At 39.8% G+C, this 24,493-nt stretch overlaps 1 protein-coding gene across 1 annotated transcript in view; it reads right to left on the reverse strand.

The window, feature by feature from the left end:
• The window catches only part of LOC125887236 (cryptochrome-2-like), a 35,547-nt gene that overhangs the window by 7,244 nt on the left and 3,810 nt on the right, over positions 1-24,493 (reverse strand). Inside the window, exons 2-8 of the mRNA XM_049573908.1 lie at positions 20,272-20,380; positions 9,965-10,107; positions 5,382-5,566; positions 4,970-5,058; positions 3,916-4,056; positions 3,303-3,428; positions 9-194 (exon numbers count right to left, since the gene is read on the reverse strand). Of these exons, the coding sequence (XP_049429865.1) occupies positions 9-194; positions 3,303-3,428; positions 3,916-4,056; positions 4,970-5,058; positions 5,382-5,566; positions 9,965-10,107; positions 20,272-20,380 (979 nt within the window). The remainder of the gene's footprint in view (positions 1-8; positions 195-3,302; positions 3,429-3,915; positions 4,057-4,969; positions 5,059-5,381; positions 5,567-9,964; positions 10,108-20,271; positions 20,381-24,493) is intronic.

Consider the following 24,493-nt stretch of genomic DNA (forward strand, 5'->3'; position numbering starts at 1 on the left):
TGTCCTACCTTCATGCCGCTCTCCCAGCTGATCCACAGGTCTCCCCTGGTGAGGAAACAGGCCACGGCGTGTCGGGCCAGGTGGTGGATCCAGCCCTCCTGTCTCAGCTGGGTCATGATGGCGTCAATCCAGGGAAAACCAGTCCGACCCTCAGCCCACTTGGCCAGTGCCTCTGGGTTCTGGTCCCATGGGATCTGAAAATGTGTGACACAAGAGAGAGATATCAGCTATATACTCTTCTTTCTCTTGACAGGAGGAGCCAAATCCTTTACGAATCCAACTTTCAAGTTCCTCCGTGGAATTTGTACAGTATTATCCCTTACATAATGCTTCTAACAGACCGTCCACTATTGGTCAATCAACAGACTGCAGTGTTCACAGCTCCACATTTTAGTACCAGATCTGTGTGCTAGGTACCCCAATAGAGGGGTGAACAAAGATGAGGACAGTTAGGAATGGTTCCATCGGTACCATCCACAACTTTGTACAGTGAAAACAAAACAAATGTCTGAACTGAACCTTACCAAACTGCTTGGTAGAAATGGGGCTCCACTGCTTTGCTTTTAAATGTTCCTCATGTGTCCCATAAAAATGCTGGTGAGAGTGCTTTCTATTTTTATCCCCCCTAAACTGTGGGATTCACTGCCTCTGGATATTAGAATGGGAAGGTCTCTCAGTATTTGATAAAGTAAATTAAAGACCTACCTTTCTAATCCAGTTTTTTAATTTGGAGTAACACTACAGTCTTGAGGTTTATTTATTGTTTTTTGCCTTATTTTATCCCTGCTGTTTATTTTTACTCTGATTTTAAGGCGTTCAAGTCTAAAGGGTTGAAACCCTACTGCTTTTGCTTTAACTTCTTTTCTTTTCTCCAGAAGTGTTTTTGCAAATTCCTGTGAGACGGTGCATTGAAGACACATGAGTTTCACCAATGATTGGAACTTGTGTGCAAGCACTGCTCAACAAATATGATCCAATCAGCCACATGGGGGTGCTATAATTAAGCCCAAAAATTCACTTTTAGAAAGACCACACTTCTCACACCATAAGTCCAACTGACTTGAAATTCCACACACAAGTGCAGCTCAATGTGCTCTACCTAAAACACTTCAGAGCAAAAGCAGAGCAAAGTCCCAATGGTAAAATTTACTGCCATTTTGAATTTATTTGAAAACACATTTTTTGCTTCTCCTCTTAGACTGAAGGTCTGGGTAAGGTTATGCCACATTTTCTGGATCATTATTAGACCAAGTTTATCAAAAATAAACTCAGAGGTAGAGTGGGTCGTCCACCAAGCAAAAGATCAGTGGTTCGATCCCGGGCTCCTCCAGGATGCATGTCGAAGTATCCTTGAGCAAGATACTGAACCCCAAATTGCTCCCGATAGCTGTTCCATCAGTGTGTGAGTGTGTTAAAACTGAGTAGCAGGTGGCACCTTGTATGGTAGCCTCGGCCACCAGTGTATGAATGTGTGTGTGTGTGTGAATGGATGAATGTGACTCGTAGTGTAAAAAGCGCTTTGAGTGGTCACTAGATGACTAGAAAGGCACTATACAAATGCAGATCCATTTACCATTTACCTCTAAGGGGTGCCAAAAATTCAAAGAAAAAGAAATGGATGTGGCACAACACAAATAAGACTATAATTCAGACATTTTTGGTTCAATCATTACAAAATTTGCAGGACATGTTTAATAATAGTGTTTCACCACAAATGTAAAATTATTTTGAAACCGGTCAAAAGGGGGTGCCATAATGCCATTTTGATTTTTATGAAAAACACATTTTTGACATCTCCTAAACTGTAGTTTTGATTTGCATTACATTTTCTGTAGATCATCATTGGACAAAGCTTATCAAAGTTATCAAAAGCTTGTTGAGATTTTACTAGTTTTGAGGATGTTGACAAACGAAAGGACCTTTAACATACCCTTAAAGATTCATTCAAATCGACCACTTGGGGGCGCTACAAATGCAAAAATGGCGGTGACCTAACAAATCAGACTACAAATCAGAAATTGTCAGTCTAACTATTACAAAACTTGCAGGATATGTTAAAAAATAATGTTAATTGATGTGTGTATATAATAATTTGACAATCAGTCAATAGGAGTGCCACCATTTCCAAACACGTTTGTTTGCCTGGCCATAAATCAATGACAGTCTGTCCATCAAACTACTGTAGGTGAATATTTCTCATTCAGATGTTGAAACATGTCCCCAAAATGTTTTTGCAAATGACCAATAGGGGGTCACAACATTGCTGCAGAATCGTGAGCTAGATTTGTGCGATCATTATAAAACCTGTATAATATCTTAAATGTTGGTGTCGTAAACTGTCCAAGATCTTGATCCTTTACAGCTTTCAACTTCCAATGCTCCATACTGGCTTGAATCTCCGAACTACTGCTATCAGCTATATCATTTATTTTTTTTTCTTTTTATTCTAATGTCTTTTAATCATCATTGCAGTTTGTTTTGGTTTTTTTTTTAAATAATCATTTTATTTTCTTATTGTTGTCATTTTCTAGTTTTGCAATACTTTACATATGATTGTTTGTTATCCTTTGAATCGTGTCTGTGCTATTTCAGACACAAAAATGTAGTAAAACACACATCTGTGAACATGTGAATAGTTCAGTTAAGTGTTAGAACCTCACATCTTCAATCTAAGTTAACAGATGCACCACAGTGCTCAACAAGTTGTTGCCCTTTATATAAAAGTCTATTTTAAAATCTGACTCACAAACACCCTTATATAAGACAGCTGCTGGCATCACATACACAGGCCAGAGTGTGGACAACTTCATGACAGATAGCTAGATGTTTATCATGTAAAAGATTGATTTTAAAATCCAACTGTTAACATGTATGTTACATTTTGACTAAGCATGCTATTATGTTGCCAAATAATTGCCAGAGGTGCTCAGACATGTCTTAAAATTGCCACCTCTTTGATGTTTGAGATGTCGAACGATTTTACAAGAAGTTTGCATCTAGTTTTCTTTTTCCCATTTGGAATCCTAAGCTAACCAGTATATTGCCCATAATGGCAGTTCAGTCTACACTCCTATGTAGAAAGTTGGACAACATTCAACTGTCAATCATCTCTGCCAAAAGGGGATGTAACTTAACAGGGGCTCTGGAAACACAAATGTTTTCCCATACTCCCTTTTCTTTCTTTTCATACTTATCCAGACCCGAAAATTACGAAAATCAAATCCCATACATTTGCATACTACATAGGAACCAGCTGTTAAGTTTGAACCTCTTCTAGTGAATAGAGTGGTGCAAAGGCCCACCTGGACACAGATGGGGTTTCCGTCCATGCGGTCAAAGTTTGGGTTGTTGGTGGCAGCTGTGTAGAAGAACTCCCTCCATAACAGCTGGCCGAACAGGGACAGAGGAGGACTGCAACGTTTACGGAGCTAATGGAGAGCACATGACAGAAAGAGGGAAAGAACAACAGAGGAGATACAGAACAATTGCTATTTAGAAAGTTGTGATTCCAAATGTGATAGTCAAAGAGAACTAGGAATTATCATCATTGACACAGAACAGAACAAACAGGCATCAGTGTGTAAGGTAGTGAGCCAAACAAGGATCAGACCGTACCAAATTTTACCACTGGGTGTCAAACTTGACTCAGCAGCTGCTCCCAAGTGGAACGTGTCCCTTTTGCACTGCCTCGTCAAGGCAGGAATTTCATAGCATTTTGTGCTTGGCTCAATTCGTCCAATATATTGCTTATTACTAATGCAAATCAAGTTGGTCAGCACGGTTGTGGATGTGCCATAATGACAACTACCAATTCAGCCATTTTGCTTTAATTTAAAACGGGTTTCAATTTGTAGTGTGTATAAAGTGTAGCCTAAGCTAATCTCTCTCTGGTTGAGTGACAGATTTCCAAAGTACCTTCATGTAGAGCTCTCTGAGGTTGTAGTACAACACCCTACAGGACAGACAGCCGAAGCGCAGGTAGGGGCTGAGGCCAGTGGGACTGGCATACAGAGAGCATGTGTTGACACGAGGGTGCTCTAAGTTAGCCACCCACACCTAAACAGAAACACAATGAGGACATACAAGTGACCATAATGTCATGTAAAGACAGAGAGTGTAATTATTTGAATACAGTATTTCATTTAAGAGTGTACAATATATCACCCCATTAGGGCTGTCAACGAATATTCTAAATTCGAATTTGAAAAAAATTGGACCTTCGAATGTGAAAATTGATATTCGATTGTGGAGAAAAAAAAACAAAAAAAAAACACCACCGCAGCTGTCCTCTTTACGAGTGTGCGTTGGCCTGGGCCGCTGCACTGAACACACTGCATAAACGCCAGGGCCACACCGCCCGCGGAAGTGCTGCTGGTCGACAAGAGGTTCTGCTCCCAGCTGTTGTCTCCGTCACCGCGCAGAAAATAGACCAGACGCCGAAACGGAGCTGCACGGCGCGGTGCAGCCGGTGTGGATGACACAATCGGTTAACATGGGCGGTGTGGTCATGGGTCAGAGAGGGGGGGCGAGCGAGAGGTCCGTGGTCGTTTAAAACGTTATGTTATAAATAATTGTTTTATGTGTTTTAATGTGTAGATATGTAAATGTCAAAGACGTTTATGTTGAAATAAAAATACCTACAGGTAGTTATGTTTCCTTGTATTAATACATTTACAAGTATGTTTCCTTGTATTAGTTTGCCCTCTTGTGGACATAATGCGAAAAAAATTTTTTTTCGAACGGTTCGAACCTATGAGTTATTTTTAGAAGGAATATTCGAATGTCGTTTTTGAGCAATTTTGACAGCCCTACACCCCATCCCTACGAGACAACAAGCAAGCTTGCCAACAAATTCAAATAGAAACAAATTCAACAGATAAGGTCAAAGGTCACAACATTGGACAGACAGGTGACAGGTTGCCACCATAAGTTAGTATTAAAGACCAAAAACAAACTTAAAATGGTTTACCTTTTTGTCCAGATGTTTGTTGAGTCTGTCCAAAGCCTCCGACTCTCCTCCGTGCCACACAGCTGGAGGTAAACCTTCTGTCTTGAAACCTGGACACACATTTACATGAAGACAATGTTAAATATAAAGCAGCTATTATCTAATGAACCAAATTTTGCCAAAGTGCAAACTGTTCTCTACAACATGAGAAATATTATGCTTGACTGTCTAATAATGTGGTATCTAAATGTCTATGAACTGCATATCTAATAAGGTATGACTAGCAGTAATAAATCAGTCTAATCGCATCCTGTATTCTAGTTGTCCATCAGCATACCCTGAAAACAGAACCATGTTGCAGTGCTCATCAGCATTTTAAGTCCTACACCTGTCATGTTAAATTCTAAAACGCAACAAAAACAATCACGTATACCTAGTTCTTCCAGTGAAGGTATACTGTATAGCTGGTCATGATTGTCAGCTATTTTAGTGCGACATTTATCCATCTGTTGCTTGGTGATGGGAGGCAGAGGTCTCCTGGGCAACTCCAGTCTGCTCACAATGGTCTGAAACCGCTTAAAGGTCAGTGGAGGGCTGTTGTTGTTCACCTCTATTATCCTGTGACCGATACAGAAAAGACAGAGAAGTTGAACAATACCCAGCAAAACTTATTGTCAGTGGCAATATTATATTGAGATATCCCCAACTGAAAGATACAAAAAAGTATAAGATTTTATTTCATTTAAAAAAAAGATAAAGCTGGATTTTACTATTGGAATGATGCACATGGAATAACTTCATGTAATACTGTATTTAGTACACAATTTCAGCAACTATCGGCAGCTTTAAGTCAACAAGACTGCACATTACTAAAGTGATGGGTGGACAAAACAACAAAGTTTGGTTAAGTCCTGAGGGCAGTCTGATGGGATTACTATAATTAAAAGGGCCCATCTTCTTGCAATCATGAAAGTGGATTTTAGGGTTTTCTAGATGAGATTTCTTGTGTACAATGTTGACATTTTGTCATGAGAGAGGCACTGGAGAGAAAAGCTCAGCAAGTATCCAAATGAAAGGGGTTTATCCTCTGGGGAGCATGGATTTACTCAATGAATTGTATAGCAAGTATAGTATAGTATTTTTTAAGAAATTTTGCCAAAATCCGCCCCATTTTCTTAGGAAAAACACCCAGGATTGTTTGTAATATACTACTGACTAGATCAACTTTTTAGTGACAGTGGCTCTCCAGCTACTGTTCATACTAAAATGGCAACTTGGCATTCAGCTGTGTGGCAGACATGCAGGCCTCCTGCCACAAACTAGGAGTTCAGAGCAGCATTCAACGAAGGAAGGCTGTGGATAGCGTGTGGAGGCATATGACTGAGTGACTGATTCAGTGACTACTTCCCATATAACCAAAATTGTATTAACATTGATAATTATATTTTGAAAAAAAAAAACAGAGCAAAAACAATAACAACAACAACAACAACAACAACAACAACAAAAAGACAAAAGAAAAAAAGATGATCAAATAATTCTGTATTGTTGGTATGGTAGTTAGGGATGGCAATGCTGCTCTTTGTCCAACCACTTTGGACTGAACATAAATATCTCTTCAACTATTTTATGAATTGACCCTTCGCTAGGCTGTAGCCACATGACCATAGGCCACTACTGGAGCCCCGTTGAACCATTAACGATACTTTATATTAAGTCCTGTTGGCGCAGATTAATCGACAATACGGATGAATCGGTTGATCCAGTGAATCAAGACCCACCCTGCTCTCCAAGAACCCGTGAAGGGAAACAGGGAAACTTTGCAGATATTCTACCAGCTGTGTGTCATCACAGTCTGTGCAGATGAACGATGTGTGGTCTCTCTCTGAGCTCCCTTTCTGTCCACCTGTGAAGGTCCAGGTACTTGCAGCGGGACAGGGGGAAGCCAAACATTGTTAGTCAGCACACACTACAATGACACACAGCTGGTTGAATACTGTCAAAGTTTCTCTTTATATTCACGGTCTTCTGTCTGTCTCAGTGATGTGGTGGATCACTTTTACACGGTCATCTGTAGCCTATAGTTACACTTTAGCTTCTAACTATCTTTGTCTTTTGACTTAAGGGTTTGACATCCTGGATATTCCTTCAAACACATATTGTAGACCCTTCTGTCTGCTTCTCTATGAAATTCATTTTTGTTTTTCCAAAGAACTTTGATAATATTTCTTCAGGTAGAACAATTAATTAAAGTGTGGACTCTATGCTTGCTTCGACAGCTTGATGACCATCACAGAGGGCTTAGTGAAGGGTTGATTTTGCCATGAAATTTTTTACAGACATGAATGGTACCAAGAGGATAAACCTTAATGACTTTAGTAACCACTGACTGTTCCCTCTAGTGCCACCATGAGGTTGACATTGTACCTTTGAGTGAAATGTCTTAACAACTATTCAGAATCAGAATCAGCTTTACTGACTAAGTATGTGCACACATTTTCTATTTATTTTAGTAATCTTTCAATAGGAAGTGTCCTTCCATGAAAAATATTACTGCCAGATCTAACAAAGCTCAGATAGTGTATTTTTTATGATCAGTTATGCACACTTCTGTATTTAAAATCAAACTTTTATGACTAGAAGAGATGAATAGAATAGAATAAAAGAGTAATAGATTTGATTATAATCATTGGAACCTTCAGCTATTGCTGAGCGGAAAGGTATCTTCCACTGCAGATTTTTGTTTTCAAATTTCATTTCAAATTCAGAATGACCAATAAAAAATAACTAACTAAAATATAACTTAATATTGCAACAGAAGTGTCTTCCAGATATAAAAAACATCAGAGAAAACTCTAACCATGTGTAAAACAAAAACTTTAATAACCTTTTTTGTTTTGTTATCACAGTTTGCTTGAAGTTATTTTATTTTATTAAGTTTGACCACAGAATTATATATATTACAAGATCATAATTTCACAATATGATTAAATTGATGAAATGATTAAATATGATTAAATTACTGCCTGGCCCTAAAAGAGACTGTGAATAGTTGGTAAAGAAGTCACTTGACTTGATGTTGGTGCCAGACAAAAGTACAGTGATTTAAAAGTCACTAGCAGTTGTCTTCTGGCAATCAATTTTTCATGGCAATCTGGTTGGTACTTTAGATGTTCTTGGACCAAAGTGGTGGACTGAGGAGAAGACAGACAAACTGACACGGCCAACCCAAATCCAGCAGCACCCGACTGTGCTCAACTGCCTGTTTGAACTGCTGAAATGCATCAAGGAGTGAAAGGAAACAACTATACCTTCGTGGGTCATAACAAAACTGGCCCAATGTTGCACTTGAACCTAAATGCTCCTTTGTAGGTTGTTTTGAAAGCACAGTGAAGCTCTGTATTTATAGTTTCTATCTTACACAACTTGACTGTGAGGCCACTCTGGATCCTTGGTTGGTGGATTTGCAGCAGGGATGGCTTCCTATTGGTCAATTCACTGTGACTACTATGAATGAGTGCAGTAAGCTGGGCACATGTCCACAACCAATATAAACCCTGCAGCTGAGCACACACACAAAGCTGAGCTCCCTCTTGCCTCATCCACTCATACAGTATTCTTACACACTCGGGCCAGTAATATTCCGATTCATTATGTAATACAGTGCTGTAATACTGTGCTGGTCTGAATGCTCTCCATGTAGAAGGAAAGACACAGCAAGGCTTGTATATGGGGAAAGTCCTTTACTACTCCCTCCTCCACCTGATCCCAGCACATGGACAGGGGTGTGACCTGCAGTAAGATGACACGACCACTGGAGGGCTATGAATTAAGATTGCTCCAATTTTGTTCAGCATCCCTTTGGATGTGGACTATTGGTGATTTTTCTTTTAAATGACCAAAAACTCTGAAACAGATGACACTGTTCAACTGTCAAAACCTAAAACATGACACACCTCTTATTTACTAAGGTGGTGCTGAGTGGACTCGCTGCTGATGTTGGGAAGGTTCTCTGCACAAGTGAGTGCGACTAAAATAAAAGAAATCGTAAGACTTTAACAAACCTCACATTTAGAGAACATTTCTGTTGCCTCTGTGTCACACACCTGTTTTTGCTTAATGAATACCTACATTCTGTATAAATCCTACCTTAACAGTTCTCAGTTTCAAGGACTAATGCAATAGTTTTAGGGTGTTTTGGCACATTCAGCCCAAATCACATATCCTTTACATCAGTGATTCCCAACCAGGGTTATTTCAACAGTTGCCAGAATACGTAAAAACATTGTGGAGTAACTCTACTAATTTGAAACTAAAATTACTGCCTCACAGTTGTATGCCTCTGTCAGCCAGTCAAGTTGCAGTTTACATTCATGTCTGTCCAGACTAACATGTGGCCATTACAGTAGGCGATGCTTCAAATATGGATGTTGCTGCAAAGAAGCTACAAATTCTAAAACGTGGACGCATCAAACACATCCTCAGCCTGGCAGCACAGATGATTTATACAATCAGCACAGTTTCAAGGTGGGCACCCAAGATCAGTGTCAGCAAATCAGTATCTGACTGAATGCCTCCCCTTCTGTTCCTGAGTTGTGATGTAATGGCCAGAAAAGTGATTCTGCAGGGCATTATGATTTCACAGTGAAGTTGACACTGTTTTAATTGTAATGTAATGGTCCATGGATATGCCTGACAAAAGAGGGCAAAGAACCACAGATTACATCACAGCTAGCACTCAGAGAACCGTGCTGCTGTGTTTCAGAAATTTGAATTTCCATGCAGCCAATGGACTCCATTCAGTCTGTACAGTATAAACATTTACCAGCACACTCTTGAATTTTGCTTGAGTTGCTTACTTTCTCATTATAAACTACTAATCATACTGTAATACACTGCGGTAAATGATCTCTCTAACGGAACAACTATGTGTATACACAGGTGTGGCTAATGTTGGTGTTGACTTCAGAAGCTGAACACACTGAGTAATGAATAATGAGTGCATGTGCTACAAACCTATCCAGGTTGTAGAGGGTGTGCGAGTTTCTGACAACAGTCTCCACTCCAAACTCTTGGGCCATCTTGATGATAGCCCCATCCCTCTCCTTCCCATAAGGCTCTGGGTCATATTCAAATGTCAGCCTGGTCACTTTCCATTCCTGCAGCGAGGCAGAGAAAGAAAAACAGAATCCAAGAGAGACACAGAGAGAAGTTTTTAGCAAGGCAGTGAGACAAGAGCAGACTGCACAGCAGGGCTGAGTGGTTCAGCTATGTTAAAACCAAACATCAAACAGCACTGATCATGTTACAGTTTCAAATTTGGATTCAACATGGCTCTCAGCATGTGTTTCCTGTAATCTAGCTCATCAAGGCGCACTTTTGTACAATGCAAGCAAACCAGGTCACAGTTTGTACAATGCGTCTAAGGTATTCTGGCATCTTTAAGATCAGGGGCCAGCTGCATAAACAATGTGTACGCACAAAAACCATGAGTACACATTTTTCCATACATAAACTGGTATTTACAAAAGGATGAATGTGCTGTGAATGTGCGCACCTCACACAATCTTCAGACCGGGCGTACACTTGGTTTTGCCTAAGATAGCTGTAGTTGATACATGATAAGGAGGAGATGAGTTGAGACACTGTTTTTGGGTGGTATGCCACATGAACGGATTGTTTTATAATTTTTGCAGCTTACGCGGCTTTCTGAGTAATAAATTCCTGCATTATTTTTATACACAGTCGCCTCCCTGTACGTGATTGTTTAATTCATCCTGCGGAGCACTTTGTGAATTCAGTTTCCACATGAGCACTATGAATGCATCACTGATCATCCTTGTGACATCTAAGAATGATGATTAAGATTCTACTGTGATGATGGTTTGCAGAAATGTGATTAATTAGTGGTAAGGACATTATAATTATCTACAGCTGAGCTTAATGACAGCTGCTCTGGCACTGTTAGAGAACCTCGCCAATGTGTCAGTCAGTGAAATCACTCTCTCTCTGTCATATTTTTCATCGACAGGTTTAATGAGTGATGGAAGGACACAAGCGTTGATATGCAAACATATGTTTAATGAGGCTCGTGTCCATGCGCCCAGCACCACACTGATCGAGATTTATAAAACTGAATCAGCTTTGTAAATCTAACAACAAGAATGCAAATGCACATTTCTGTCTTAGAGTGTACACATGGTTTTAGGCATGAATCTACAGAGAGTTTTATTCATCTGGCCCATGGACTTGGCTTGCAGGAAGTAAGAGTAATAAACATAAATTACAAAATCCCATGGTTGGTCCGCTTTGCTTTCAAACCACAAAAAAACAGCACCAGACTGTAGCTGGAAGTAGACAAAGACCACCAAGCTGTCTCAGTTGTTTGGTTTGTAGATGGTGAGATCGACAGCTTTTAGACCAGCTCCGACAAACGTAATCAGTGATGTTGCTAATTACATGTCCTGTGTCCCTGACACAGTAAAATCTGAAAGGAGGCAGTGAATGCACTATGGATGCATCCAGGGAACACACCTACTTCCCCTTGATAAAGCTTCATTGTCAACAACAAATCAGTGTTGAAAACATAGAAACAGTGGTGTTGTGTGAATTTACTTATTTTGAAATAATTTCCCATGTCACAGAAATGACTGAGTGAAATATGTGCTTCAGTTGTTACTCTCACACTGTTGGTGATGTGTCGCTGTTTTTGTTCCAGTGCTCTGCAAAGATCTGACACCTGCCTGTCCGCCCACCTGCTGTCATCCCCAGCTCTCTGAAGTTCTGAATGCCAAGGCAGTGATGCCAGCGGCATGGATTATCGTATAATATTGCAATCATATCACATTTGATTTACTTGATAGTGGGTAGATAATTTTCAGCTCTTATACTCAACTCAAGATTTGTATAATGTTGTGTACACAGACTAATGATACATCTCATCAAACACAAGTTTAACACAAAAACACATATTTTATTGGAAACACACTCAAATGACCATCTGTGGGTCGTATAGTCTCACATGACCAGCCTCCCTTACTTCGGAATGGGAGTTTGGGGACATCAGTCTATTATAACTTTCCTATGGGAATGTCCACAGACGACAGAGTCAGCCAGCGTGCTGATGTCATCGGCGTCTGTGTAAGAGGTCGTAACAGAGACTATGGGTTGTAGGGACTCACAACATGGAAAACCTGTCAACATCACTGCAAACAAAGCAAACCAAACCACAGTTTGTTCATGTAAAAGCACCCTAGGAGACAGAATTTAATCTAAAAATTGGTGGACTAATATATTTCTCTCATGAGTCTTTAAAAAAAAAAAAAAAACAGTATTTGTTTTGCCCTAGTCTTCTAAAGCAGTATTTAGAATAGAATAGATTAGAAAGAACTTAATTCATCCCAAGGAAAAATTTATACATCTGAGTCGAACCAACGCCATCCCTACAGCATAGGCTTTGCATAGATGCTTACCCTACGCCGCAGCCTGACGTGCACCTCCCCAAAAATGTGACAACCTCCTGTTTATTTTTGTAAGCTGAAAACTATTTCACTCAGTGGAGATTGATTGATTGATTAGATTAATAAATAATAACTGTGAAGACAATAAACCCCCCCACAGATGGCATTTTTAGTTCTGTGTGTGATTAATCCTGACGTCATACATGTAGTGGAATGTCCACTAGTCACTTAGGCTAATTTATGCAATGAAAAATATCACTGACTTCCGCTTATAAGTTTGACACGTCGTACATGTGGGAAAATATGTTTAGTATGAGACAATTGTTTCGTCCGTGAATGTTATAATGGAGCTGAATTCTGTCACAGCATTACCTTTGTAAAATGTTACTGTTTTTTTTATTTCATGTGAGTAAACTCCTCTAGCTGCCATGCTAATTTATGTAATGTCAGATGCCATATCCTTGAGCTAATAAGCATGTTGTATTTGTGGGTAAATGTGTGAGAGTTGTACTAAAGAAGATTTGTGTACTTGTATTTGATGTTTTCGCTATTAAGCCATGTTTGTATGTGTGTTTTGAATCAGTAAAGCCTTACAGCACTTCATAGAAACCCCACCGCCAACTAGTGCGTTGGTGGTGTAATTGCAGAGCAACCCAGACATGTCACCTCACAACAGCTACGATGTAGACTCTACGTTGACTCTGCATAGAGCTGACGCACAACTATAAATCCACCTTAAGGGCTGATAATGAAGGCTGGGAGGATAACTATTACATCATCATGGTTTTCTCCATTTTATTTAGCTTGAAAGGGCCACAAAGAGTTGAAAATCAAACAATTAGTTTTCTACATTGGCTCGTAACAAGTGTTATTGTCATTAACATTTTCATTCCAATCAGACTCTACAGTGGTACATTTAACTCTCTCTCTCTCACTTGCTACATGGCAGAGCTCCAGTAGTTGACCTTGTGTTTGGTTGGAATGAAAACCTGCCGACTCTACAGGATGCAATGCAAAAGCAGCAGTGTCTTATGTAACGGCAGTTATATGGAGATGGTTAGTGTCTGAATTGCCCCTCCCTGCCTGGAGCTAAATACCCACAGGGAATCTCCTCATAAATGTTAATACTGTCTTTGTACCTCGGCCATTTAATCCTTTAAGGCAGCTACGATGTCTGTATCAAATGACAATGTTAAAGTAATGTGACGGGGGTGGCTTATTGTGATGCTGTCAGACAGTGCTGCATTTAGCAGCTAAAAGGCCAGATACTTTTCTCAGGGGGAATCATCTGGAGGAAAACAAATGTGAATACTGGATTTACATTCAGCAGGTGGCCAGATGCACTCCGATTCAATGATTATGTATCTTTGCAACAGATGAATATGTAAATGAGCAACTACTGCTAACAAGTTCACTATCTCAACTTAAAGATATAATATGCAACATAACATAATAACGCATTAAAATGTCTCAAACGACTGAACCTATGTTTTACATTTTGTTGAGCTGTGTACTTATATTGTCGCAAATGTTTCCAATGATGTTCAAAGCAGAGAAATCTGTCATTTTATTCAAGAAACACTGCGTTTCATTTGGTTGCCTGTCGTCTCTCCAATTGCTCTAACTTAAGGGAAAACACAGGAAACACCAGATGATTGCTGTGGCCGTGCTGTGGCCGAGCTGCCTGCTCTCTCCGGTTTTACGCCAGGCTCGGCTCCTTGCAAAGCACTCCTCCGGGGGTTTTTCGAACCTAATTGTATTGCGGAGTTTTGCACAGCGACGACCGGATCTTTGCTCTCAAACCACAAAAAAATGTGATGGCACAACAGTCTCCTTCAGTATATTATTCTATGCTTTCTTTTGATTTTCACATTGGCTAGTCATCCTGCTTAATTTGTCTTCTGATTAAAGCGGAACCGCTGAAACAAGTTGTAGGAAGCCTCTGCAAGTAATTGGTTGCTGGCAGACACTCTGTGCTGCAATAAAATGGTTAATCAGCAGTGCCGTGCACTGTAGAGCCGATGCGCTGCTGGTTCTGCCAGCCTGAATAGAATAGAATATAATGTCTACTGCTGTGTACAGCCTTTATAGACTGAGCTGAGTAGTGATGCGCGGGTCGACCCGTAACCCGCAGGACCCGCAAATGGACCTGCGGGTTGGGCAGCAGTGATCGTCTGTTAAATCGGTCTGTAAATGATATTTTGACACTATTGGCTATTACTGTCATGGCATCTGAAGGTACTGATGCATTAAGCAGGTGACAGTCCACGGCCATTTTCAAAACACACTTGTGTCACGCACTCCAAAAGAAACTTGTTGAAACTTTAAACAATAATTTATTGTACAAAATGGGGGAAACAAACGTTGACAAAAACGGTTCCATAATTCATATTAAATTCAAAAGACAATGAAAAAACAGCTACAAGTTAGAGGGAATAGTGATAAAGTGGTAAAACTTAGCATTGATCCACAGCCTCAGACGGATGCGCTCAAGCCTGCCGTGCGCACAAGCTCCATTGGTAGGCTATACTATAGCCAATTTTCACTTTTTTAACAATGCAATTTAAAAGTTTTGATTTTTATTGATAACCTACATTTACCAACAACAAAAAGACTACATTTAGCACCAAAAAAAAATGTAAAAAAAAATAAAATAATAATAATCATAATTAAAAAAAAAAGTAAATAAAAAAATGAATATCGAATACCAAATTTTCATAACGAATACCTACCCATCGAAACGAATATTCAAATATCCGAATATTTGGGTACAGCCCTACTTACTACGCTGTGCTAATAGTGATGCACACTAGATAACAGGCCAGTAAATGATCAGCCATGGGACATTTTTATTATGTACTATTCCAGAAATCAGAATGATAACAGATAATACAAAACCAAACAGCTTTCATTGACTTAACAAGGGTTGCATCTACACACCCCAACACAGTGGGTGGCGATACACCTTTAAAATTGGTTTGCGAGCTGCAAATAAACACAGAGAAAAGGAACAACAATAACAACTGCAGCATGCCGTCAAAAGAGCAAAACATATGGCATGTGACATACAACATGTGTGGGCATCTTTCACAGTTTCAGAGGAAGACAAAACGATGCACCGAGGGTCTGATTTTCAACCTCCCGACACTAGATCAGTAAACTTCCTGCAGCTGTTAAACAGATTCAGCACAGTGCTGAAGGACTGTCTCCGGAGTGTTGACACAAGCTAATTAGTAGCGGCGGCACATCTCCTACACCAGGCTTTTAAAAGGCTCAAATCTGTTGTTAAACTCATTAATAACTGTTAGCCATGTGATGCTACAGTAAGCTATTGATTTGTACCGTTACCTGGCAACCCAGTCTGGAACATGTTGACCCTCAGCTCAGAAAATCTCTCTCTACTCTCACTGCATGTGTGTGTGTGTGTGTGTGTGTGTGTGTGTGTGTGTGACAGACAGAGCCGCTTGCTTGTTTAAAGGTGAGGGTTAATGTGTGAGGTGATTCAATAGCACATTAACTCTATTTGGTAGTTTTAGGCTAGTATATTGTGAGACAGCCCCTGGATGTGTTTATAAAAATGCAGCGCGACAATACAGACATTTCATGACACCAGATGTAAGGCAGACCTGCTAATGCACATCCCACCCATTCACATGAGTCACCTGTCACTGTTTGCCTCTGTTAGTAGAGACTCCACTCTGCAGTGTAGTTTTTTCATTTTACTGATACACCAGAGAATTACACAGCACACTCTCCCCTCTCTCTCCCCCTCCTTTTCTCTCTCTGTTAACTATAAACTCAAGACTGATAAAAAGTCATTTTACTTTAAAATCCTTGTATTAATTAAATTAATCTGTAGTATAGGGTTATATGGGGATAGGTGCGCTGAGGGTAGGTCATTTATATATTGGCAGTACATTCAATCGACCTCACAACAGTAGACCACATGTAGCCTCACCAGCTCAGGACCTCCACGTCCAGCATCTTAACCTGTGTCTCATCTGAGACCAGCCACTTGCACAGCTGATGCAGCCATTGGTTTACACACAAACAAGAAATTTTTGCACAAACTGTCAGAAACCATCTCAGAGAAGCTCATCTGCATGCTCATTGTCCTCGCCAGGTCTTGACCTGACAGCAGTTTGTCTTTGTAACCAACTTGTGCAGTTGTGAGGCTGATTGGATATATTGTGAAATTCACAGAAACAACATTGGAGACGTCTTATGGTAGTGAAATGAACATTCAGTTCACGGGCAACAGCTCTGGTGAACATTCCAGCAGTTAGCATGCAAATGGCACACTCCCTTAAAACCTGCAACATCTCTCCCATTGTATTGTGTGATCAAACTGCACCTTTTAGATTGAGAGAAATATTTCTATTGAGTGGCAGACACTCTGTGCTGCAATAAAATGGTTAATCAGCAGTACCGTACACTGTAGAGCCAATGCGCTGCTGGTTCTGCCGGCCTGAATAGAATATAATGTCTCCTGCTGTTTACAGCGATTTTAACATTCATGTCGACGTTGATAATGACTCCCTGGCTACCGCGTTTATCTCATTATTAGACTCCATTGGCTTCAGTCAGGGTGTACATGAACCCACTCACTGTTTTAACCATACCCTCGATCTAGTTCTGATGTACGGAATTGAAATGGATAACCTAACAGTCTTTCCACAGAATCCCTCGCTATCGGATCATTATTTGATTACTTTTGATTTCTTTTTACTCGATTACACGCCACTCAGCAACAGTTACTATACTAGATGTTTATCAGATAGTGCTGTCGCAAAATTTAAGGAAATGATTACTCCATCGTTAAATTCAATACCAAGTCATTCAGTAACAGAGGTTTCCCGTACCGACTTTAACCTCTCCCGAATTGATCATTTTGTCGATAGCGCCGTAGGCTCGCTGCGAACAACACTCGACTCTGTAGCTCCTCTTAAAAAGAAGTTAACAAAGCAAAGAAAGTTCACTCCTTGGTATAACTCTCAAACCCGTTAAGTTAAAACAAATATTGTGAAAATTTGAAAGGAACTGGCGATTAACCAAACTGGAAGAATCTCGTTTAATCTGGGCAGACAGTCTCAAAACTTATAAGAGGGGCCTCCGCAATGCCAGAGCAAACTATTACTCAGCACTAATAGAAGAAAACAAGAACAACCCCAGGTTTCTTTTCAGCACTGTAGCCAGGCTGACTGAGAGTCACAGCTCTATTGAGCCTTGTATTCCTTTAGCCCTTAGCAGTAATGATTTTATGAGCTTTTTTAATGACAAAATTCTAACTATTAACCCCATCACAGCTGTAAGACCTAATATATATTAAGATTGCTTCTCCCCAATTTCTCTTCAAGAACTGACCACAGTGATTTCTTCATCTAAATCATCAACGTGTCTCTTAGTCCCCATCCCAACTAGGCTACTTAAGGAGGTCTTTCCTTTAGTTAACACTCATATATTAGATATGATCAATCTATCCTTATTAACAGGCTATGTACCACAGTCTTTTAAGGTAGCTGTAATTAAACCTCTACTAAAAAAGCCCACCCTGGATCCAGAGGTGTTAGCCAACTATAGACCAATATCTAATCTTCCCTTTCTTTCAAAGATCCTTGAGAAAGTAGTCGCAGCTGTGTGATTTTCTCCATGATAATAATTTATTTGAGGAATTTCAGTCAGGATTTAGAGTGCATCATAGCACTGAGACAGCACTAATTAAAATTACAAATGACCTTCTGATTGCTTCAGACAAAGGACTTGTCTCTGTACTTGTTTAATTAGATCTTAGTGCGGCGTTTGACACAATTGACCATCAAATTCTACTGCAGAGACTGGAACACTTAATTGGCCTAAAACGTTCTGCATTAAGCTGGTTTAAATCTTATTTATCTGATCGTTTTCAGTTTGTTGACGTTCATAATGAATCATTCTTACGTACTAAAGTTTGTTTTGGAGTTCCGCAAGGTTCTGTGCTCGGACCAATCCTATTTATTCTATTCCTTTAGGCAACATCATTAGAAATCACTCTATAAATTCCCATTGTTATGCGGATGATACACAGTTGTATTTATTGATGAAGCCAGAAGAAAGCAATCAATTAACTAAACTTCATAATTGCCTTAAAGACATAAAAACCTGGATGAGCACCAATTTCCTGATGTTAAATTCAGACAAAACTGAAGTTATTGTTCTTGGCCCCAAACAACTCAGAGACTCTTTATCTGATGACATAGTTTCTCTGGATGGCATTGCTCTGGCCCCTGCCACTACTGTAAGAAACCTCGGAGTAACATTTGATCAAGATTTGTCTTTTAATTCTCATTTAAAACAAACCTCACAGACTGCATTTTTTCATCTGCGTAACATTGCGAAAATTAGGCCTATCCTGATCCAAAAAGATGCAGAAAAATTGGTCCAGGCTTTTGTTACCTCAAGGCTGGATTACTGTAACTCTCTATTATCAGGTAGCTCTAGTAAGTCCTTAAAAACTCTCCAGCTAATTCAGAATGCAGCAGCACGTGTACTAACAGGAACTAAAAAACGTGATCATATTTCTCCTGTTTTAGCTTCTCTGCACTGGCTCCCTGTAAAATCCAGAATTGAATTTAAAATCCTACTGTTAACTTATAAAGCTCTAAATGGTCAAGCTCCATCATATCTTAGAGAGCTCATAGTGCCATATTATCCCACCAGAACACTGCGCTCTGAGAACGCAGGGTTACTCGTGGTCCCTAAAGTCTCCAAAAGTAGATCAGGAGCCAGAGCCTTCGGCTATCAGGCTCCTCTCCTGTGGAATCATCTTCCTGTTACGGTCTGGGAGGCAGACACCGTCTCCACATTTAAGACTAGACTCAAGACTTTCCTCTTTGATAAAGCTTATAGTTAGGGCTGGCTCAGGCTTGCCCTGTACCAGCCCCTAGTTAGGCTGACTTAGGCCTAGTCTGCTGGAGGATCCCCTATTCTCTCCCCCCCCCGGTTAAAGGGGTTTTGTTTTGGGGTTCCTTATCTGCTGTGAGGGTCCAAAGGACAGAGGGATGTTGTATGCTGTAAAGCCCTGTGAGGCTTGTGTGTGATTTGTGATATTATCTAAATAAAATTGATTGATTGATTGATAAAAAGTCTTAGATTTTTAACTTAAACCTGTGAGCAAAAACAAGTGCATTTATATTTTTGTTCAGTGTATGTGGTGAGTTAAAAATCAAGACTCCACCTCCCCTGATCCCACACTACTGCATCTTTTGGTATTTTTTTGATAGACCCAAGCTGCCAAAATTATATACCATGCGTTTAAAGGTGATGATGATATGCCAGTGTTGTGTTTACAATTTGTTGCCAATGCCCCAAGTGGCAAAAAAAGTAATTGCAGGTTTCATAAACCCGAGACTGTTTTACTCCAACCTTTTGCTAAATTACAATATTTATACCAACTTAAGTTTAGGACTTTTTATTACCTTTTAAATGTCACATAGAAGGAAATTTAATACCTGTTTCACTGCCATACCAGCCAAAATATGATAGAAAACCATCAGGGAGATGATAGCCTTCCTAGCTACTGTAGGCAGCAGTGGTGACACTGTTGGCAACAGCTCTGATGGTGCTGACTAAAAAACAGATTGAACAGTTCAATCCACTGTTGAAAGAATCCTACCTTTAGTTTATAGATGCATAATGTACATGATAAAAAACATTTTAGGACTAACACTATTGTCTGTGTCAGAAAAAAAAAATATTTAATGTCTTTGTTGATTAAAACTAAATACCTTCTAATGCCTTTTTGGAGGAATCAAAATTCAGCATTGTTTAAGATGTTTCGTTCCTGACAGACACAGAAAGGACAGTTGCTGGGGCAGGAATACAGACCTTAAAAAGCCTCGGGAAAACATCAGTAGGCTGCCCTCTGACAACAAACAATCTGGAATTGAGTTTCTTCAGACTGCTGTCCAGGTCCTCCAAAGCCTCCAGCAGAAACCTGCACACAAACACACATAAAGGAAATGTGATTATGAAGAAATATTACTCACCTATGAGGCAGCAGGGTGTCTGGCTGTGACTGCATTGATTGTTACTCAGCACACTATTTCAATTCTGTAATTTCATTTTCAAACAACCCCCCCACCTCACCACATGATTATTGACTGAGACTGAGTCACAGAGTGAGGAATGGGGGGGAAATGCTGACGCCATTGCCGACTGTCAGTCTATCAGAGGCAGTGTGGGAGGTTTGATGATTCACCTAAACTGTGGTACTTGTTGCACATGCAGATTCTAATCATCTCTCTGTGGCTCTTTCTTTCTTCATCATTCCTCCCTGCGCTGATCTGCAGACCAAAATGAAAGTACATAAAATGTCCATGTCCTTTAAGTAGATCAACTTTTATTCACCAAGGAACTAAGCGGTAACATCACTAACATCTTGTCAGAAGCTTAAAAGGTTTTGGGAGACTAATTATGTAAAGGTTAACTGCGGTATTTTTCAACCTGGACTCAATTTTCCCCATGTTTTGTGGGTAAGTGACTAATGAAGGTAACAATTTTTGAAACTGGTCCAGTACCGAGGGAGACCGCTGCTGTCAATTTACGTCTATTAAAAGTTGTTTTTGCCACTGACAGGCTCAGATTGTTATTCTAAGCGTCTGACAACATTATGGAAAGGATCCCTACAGAGATAGATCATTTTGTTAAAGAGTAAGATCCTTTTTGTTTAACCAGAAACAGACCCAAATCTTTACTGGCAAACCCACCAGAGTCCATTAGATTAAACCGTCATTTTAGCATATTGAATGAGTCAGCATATTTTCAGCTCTAACTCAGTAAATTAAGGCTTTATTTCAACAAAAGGAGATTTGGTGATTGTTGGAACAGTGGAAAGACGGACCAAGATGGTTTTGTGAGTATTATTGTGTTTCTGCTGACTTTGAATGAAGTGTGTTTTACGATGATAAGTTTACTGTTTATTTAAATAGAGTCTGGGGGGTTTGGTGATAAAGATTTGGGACTGTTTCTGGTTAAATAAAAAGGATGTTACTCTGTAATAATATTATTCTATCTCTGTAGGGATCCTTTCCATAATGCTGTCAGACACTAAGAATAACACTTTGAGTGGATGTAAATTGATAGTGCACAATTGCCCAATTAACATTACACTACAGTCTGTTTCACCGCTGCTGGCTTCGGCACTCTTGCTCATTACCGGACCAGTTTCCAAAAATGTTGTCTTCATTAGCTTCTTCCACAAAAGCATAGGAAAATATGGTTCAGGTTGAAAAAAATCCTAAATTACCCCCTGCCCTTGCAGGGCGGTGACAAAATCCTTTCAAACCAAGTGGAGGCTTCAGGTAAAAGTTGCTGTGTATGCAAAGCTCCATCCTATGAAGGAGTTCTTCCACTGAGTTCCATTTATGGATCCCCTTGGGAAATTTTCTTTTCTGCATTTGACCTCTCTGAAGTATTTAAAACCTGAGTATACACTGTGTGATTCTGGGCTGTCCCACACAAAAGATGACCAGCATGAAAGAAATGTGGCAATTTCTTTGGTCATGGCTCTAAAGCAGTGGTCCTACATTACAGTGTGACTGCTGTTACAACCTACGTCTCATCTACAAACCAACTCACAGAAATGCAGCATTAAATGATGCACTGATCAGCACGACAATGCTAAATTCTAGTAGATGCTAATAAATAACACTTCGAGCTATCGCTGCGAAATTGGTTTGTCAAGTTGGCCTCTGTTCTCCATCCATGACTAAATCCACATTCTCCTCCTCGCCTTCTTCAGACTTTTGACACACATAGATGCCACTACAGCAAGAGCTCAGTGTTTGTTTTCATTTTTCTCTTACCACTTGTGTACTGACTTAAATGAGCGTATGTCATAGCCTGCAATCCCGTAGGTGCTGTCATTGAACAATCTGCATGTATCAAACTTGATGCTGTACCCATGTTGATAAGATCCATGTCGCACAGTGTAGCCGCACTAAACTTAAGATTGCTAAAATCTCACAGTCTGTAGGAGGCTTAAGAGCAGTGGGCAGCCACAACCTTCAGCAAGACTCTGAATGCCTACTAGCTTCAGGGGGATTTTACAGTAACCTGGGAAACATGATAGTATAATACAAAATATGTCTATATTTCCAGCCCTGGATTAAACTTTTGAAGAAAAATTCTGGCAAACCAGCCTTTAAACAATACCTATGTTTCAACCAACCAGCAAAGACATTCTTTAACTCAACATTATTTATCAACACTTAACATATCAAAACGAGTTACCAATGTTAAAAACATGCAGCACATCAGTGAAGGTGATGCTGTTGTCCTGCCTCCTGTCAAACATCGGTAGAGTTGCTCTAATGTTCTCAAAACACAAGATCAGCCAGGCAACTATTCAAAACGTCTTTAAAAATGTTTGACTCTCTTGTTGTCAACTATTAAATTGATCTAGGAATGCACGATACTGGATTTTTTTTGCCCAAATCTGATATATAACAACTTATTTGATAAATCCACTTTTTTCCACACCTAATTTTAGTGATCATCAATTCTCTTCTGTAGTGGAATTAACATCATGTTATACATACTCTTATGATGACGGCCCACCAGCACATGGAAACATGAAATACAACACTTTTCAATGTATGTAATATTCATTCGTGCATCCCTAAATTGATCGCCAACTAATTTGATTATCAAATCAGTCTGGGTAATTTATTTTAAGAAAAAAGAAAAGTCTAAGTTCTCTGATTCCAACTTCTTAAATGTGAGTATTTTCTGGTTTCTTTCCTCTTCTATGATAGTAAACATAATATTTTTGGGTTGTGGACAATACAAGACATTTGAGGACGTCATGTTGGGCTTTAGAACAGAGTGATCAACATTTTTCACCATTTTCTAACATTTAATAGATCAAACAAGTAATCAACTAATACAAACAATAATTGACAGATTAATCGACTATGAATGTAATCATTAGTTGCAGCCCTCCTCTCTATTTGACGTAATTTAAGTCAATATGGTCGATCAATTTATTCATACACACTGCTGCCTACCTCTGTAATACAGGCCAGACAGACATATTGGCCAATAGCAGCTTATAGCCCATATTGTTATTGTGTATTTGCTGCTCGATAAGTAACAAGAAATGTATTCATTCATTTCCCATAACCACTTATCCTGTTAGGGGTCACAGGAGGGCTGGAGCCTCTCATTTGACATTGGGTGAGATGCGGGGTACATTCTGGACAGGTCACCAGACTATCGCAGGGCTGACACATAGAGACAGACAACCATCCACACTCCCACTCACACCTGCATCTACAACTTAAAGTCACCAATTAACCTAGCATGTCTTCAGACTGTGGGTGGAAGTAGGAGCACCCACAGAAAACCCACACTGACACAGGGAGAACATGCAGACAGGCTCCTCCACCCTGGGGATCAATTCCCCCACCCTAGGTTCAAACCAAAAACCGTCCTGCTGTGTGGCAACAATGCTAACCCCTCACCACTGTGCCACCCCTAACAAGAAACTGCAGAACATAAACAGAACATCACAAACTGGTAGGGCTGTAGGAATACATGCATTAGTTTCCAACCACCGCATATATGACGTTGGTTTTGGTAACCAAGTTTGTTTATTAGTCCAATAATCTAAATAATTAGCCCTCTCTCCTCACAATGAAGTTGGTCATACAGGGGATGATTTTTTCCACAGAAATTAAGTATCACTTGAAATGATGAGTAGTCTATTAAGAGCTAATTACAGCCTATGTGTCAAAAATGTTCCACAGTGCAAGTTAAAAGTGAACTGTGTAGTCTATCAGTCCATATAGGCTGTCCATTGATAACATCATTTGTATGGTGATTAGAAATCAGACCCTGTCCGATGATCCCGTCTTTGAGAGCCTCATGACTCTACAGTGAGCTGTAGCAACACTGAACAAAGAACAGTGGCTCAGACAAAAACTGTCTCTCTACTTAGTGGGATGACGATACAAGAGGACTATGGAAATAGCTTCATGGCTGATTCCCATGTTTTCTCTTTTTTCATCTGGGAATATTTACCCAGTACAGGGAATGTTTGACTTTA

The sequence above is a fragment of the Epinephelus fuscoguttatus genome, linkage group LG4 (genome assembly GCF_011397635.1).
Source record: "Epinephelus fuscoguttatus linkage group LG4, E.fuscoguttatus.final_Chr_v1".
Lineage (NCBI taxonomy): Eukaryota > Metazoa > Chordata > Actinopteri > Perciformes > Serranidae > Epinephelus > Epinephelus fuscoguttatus.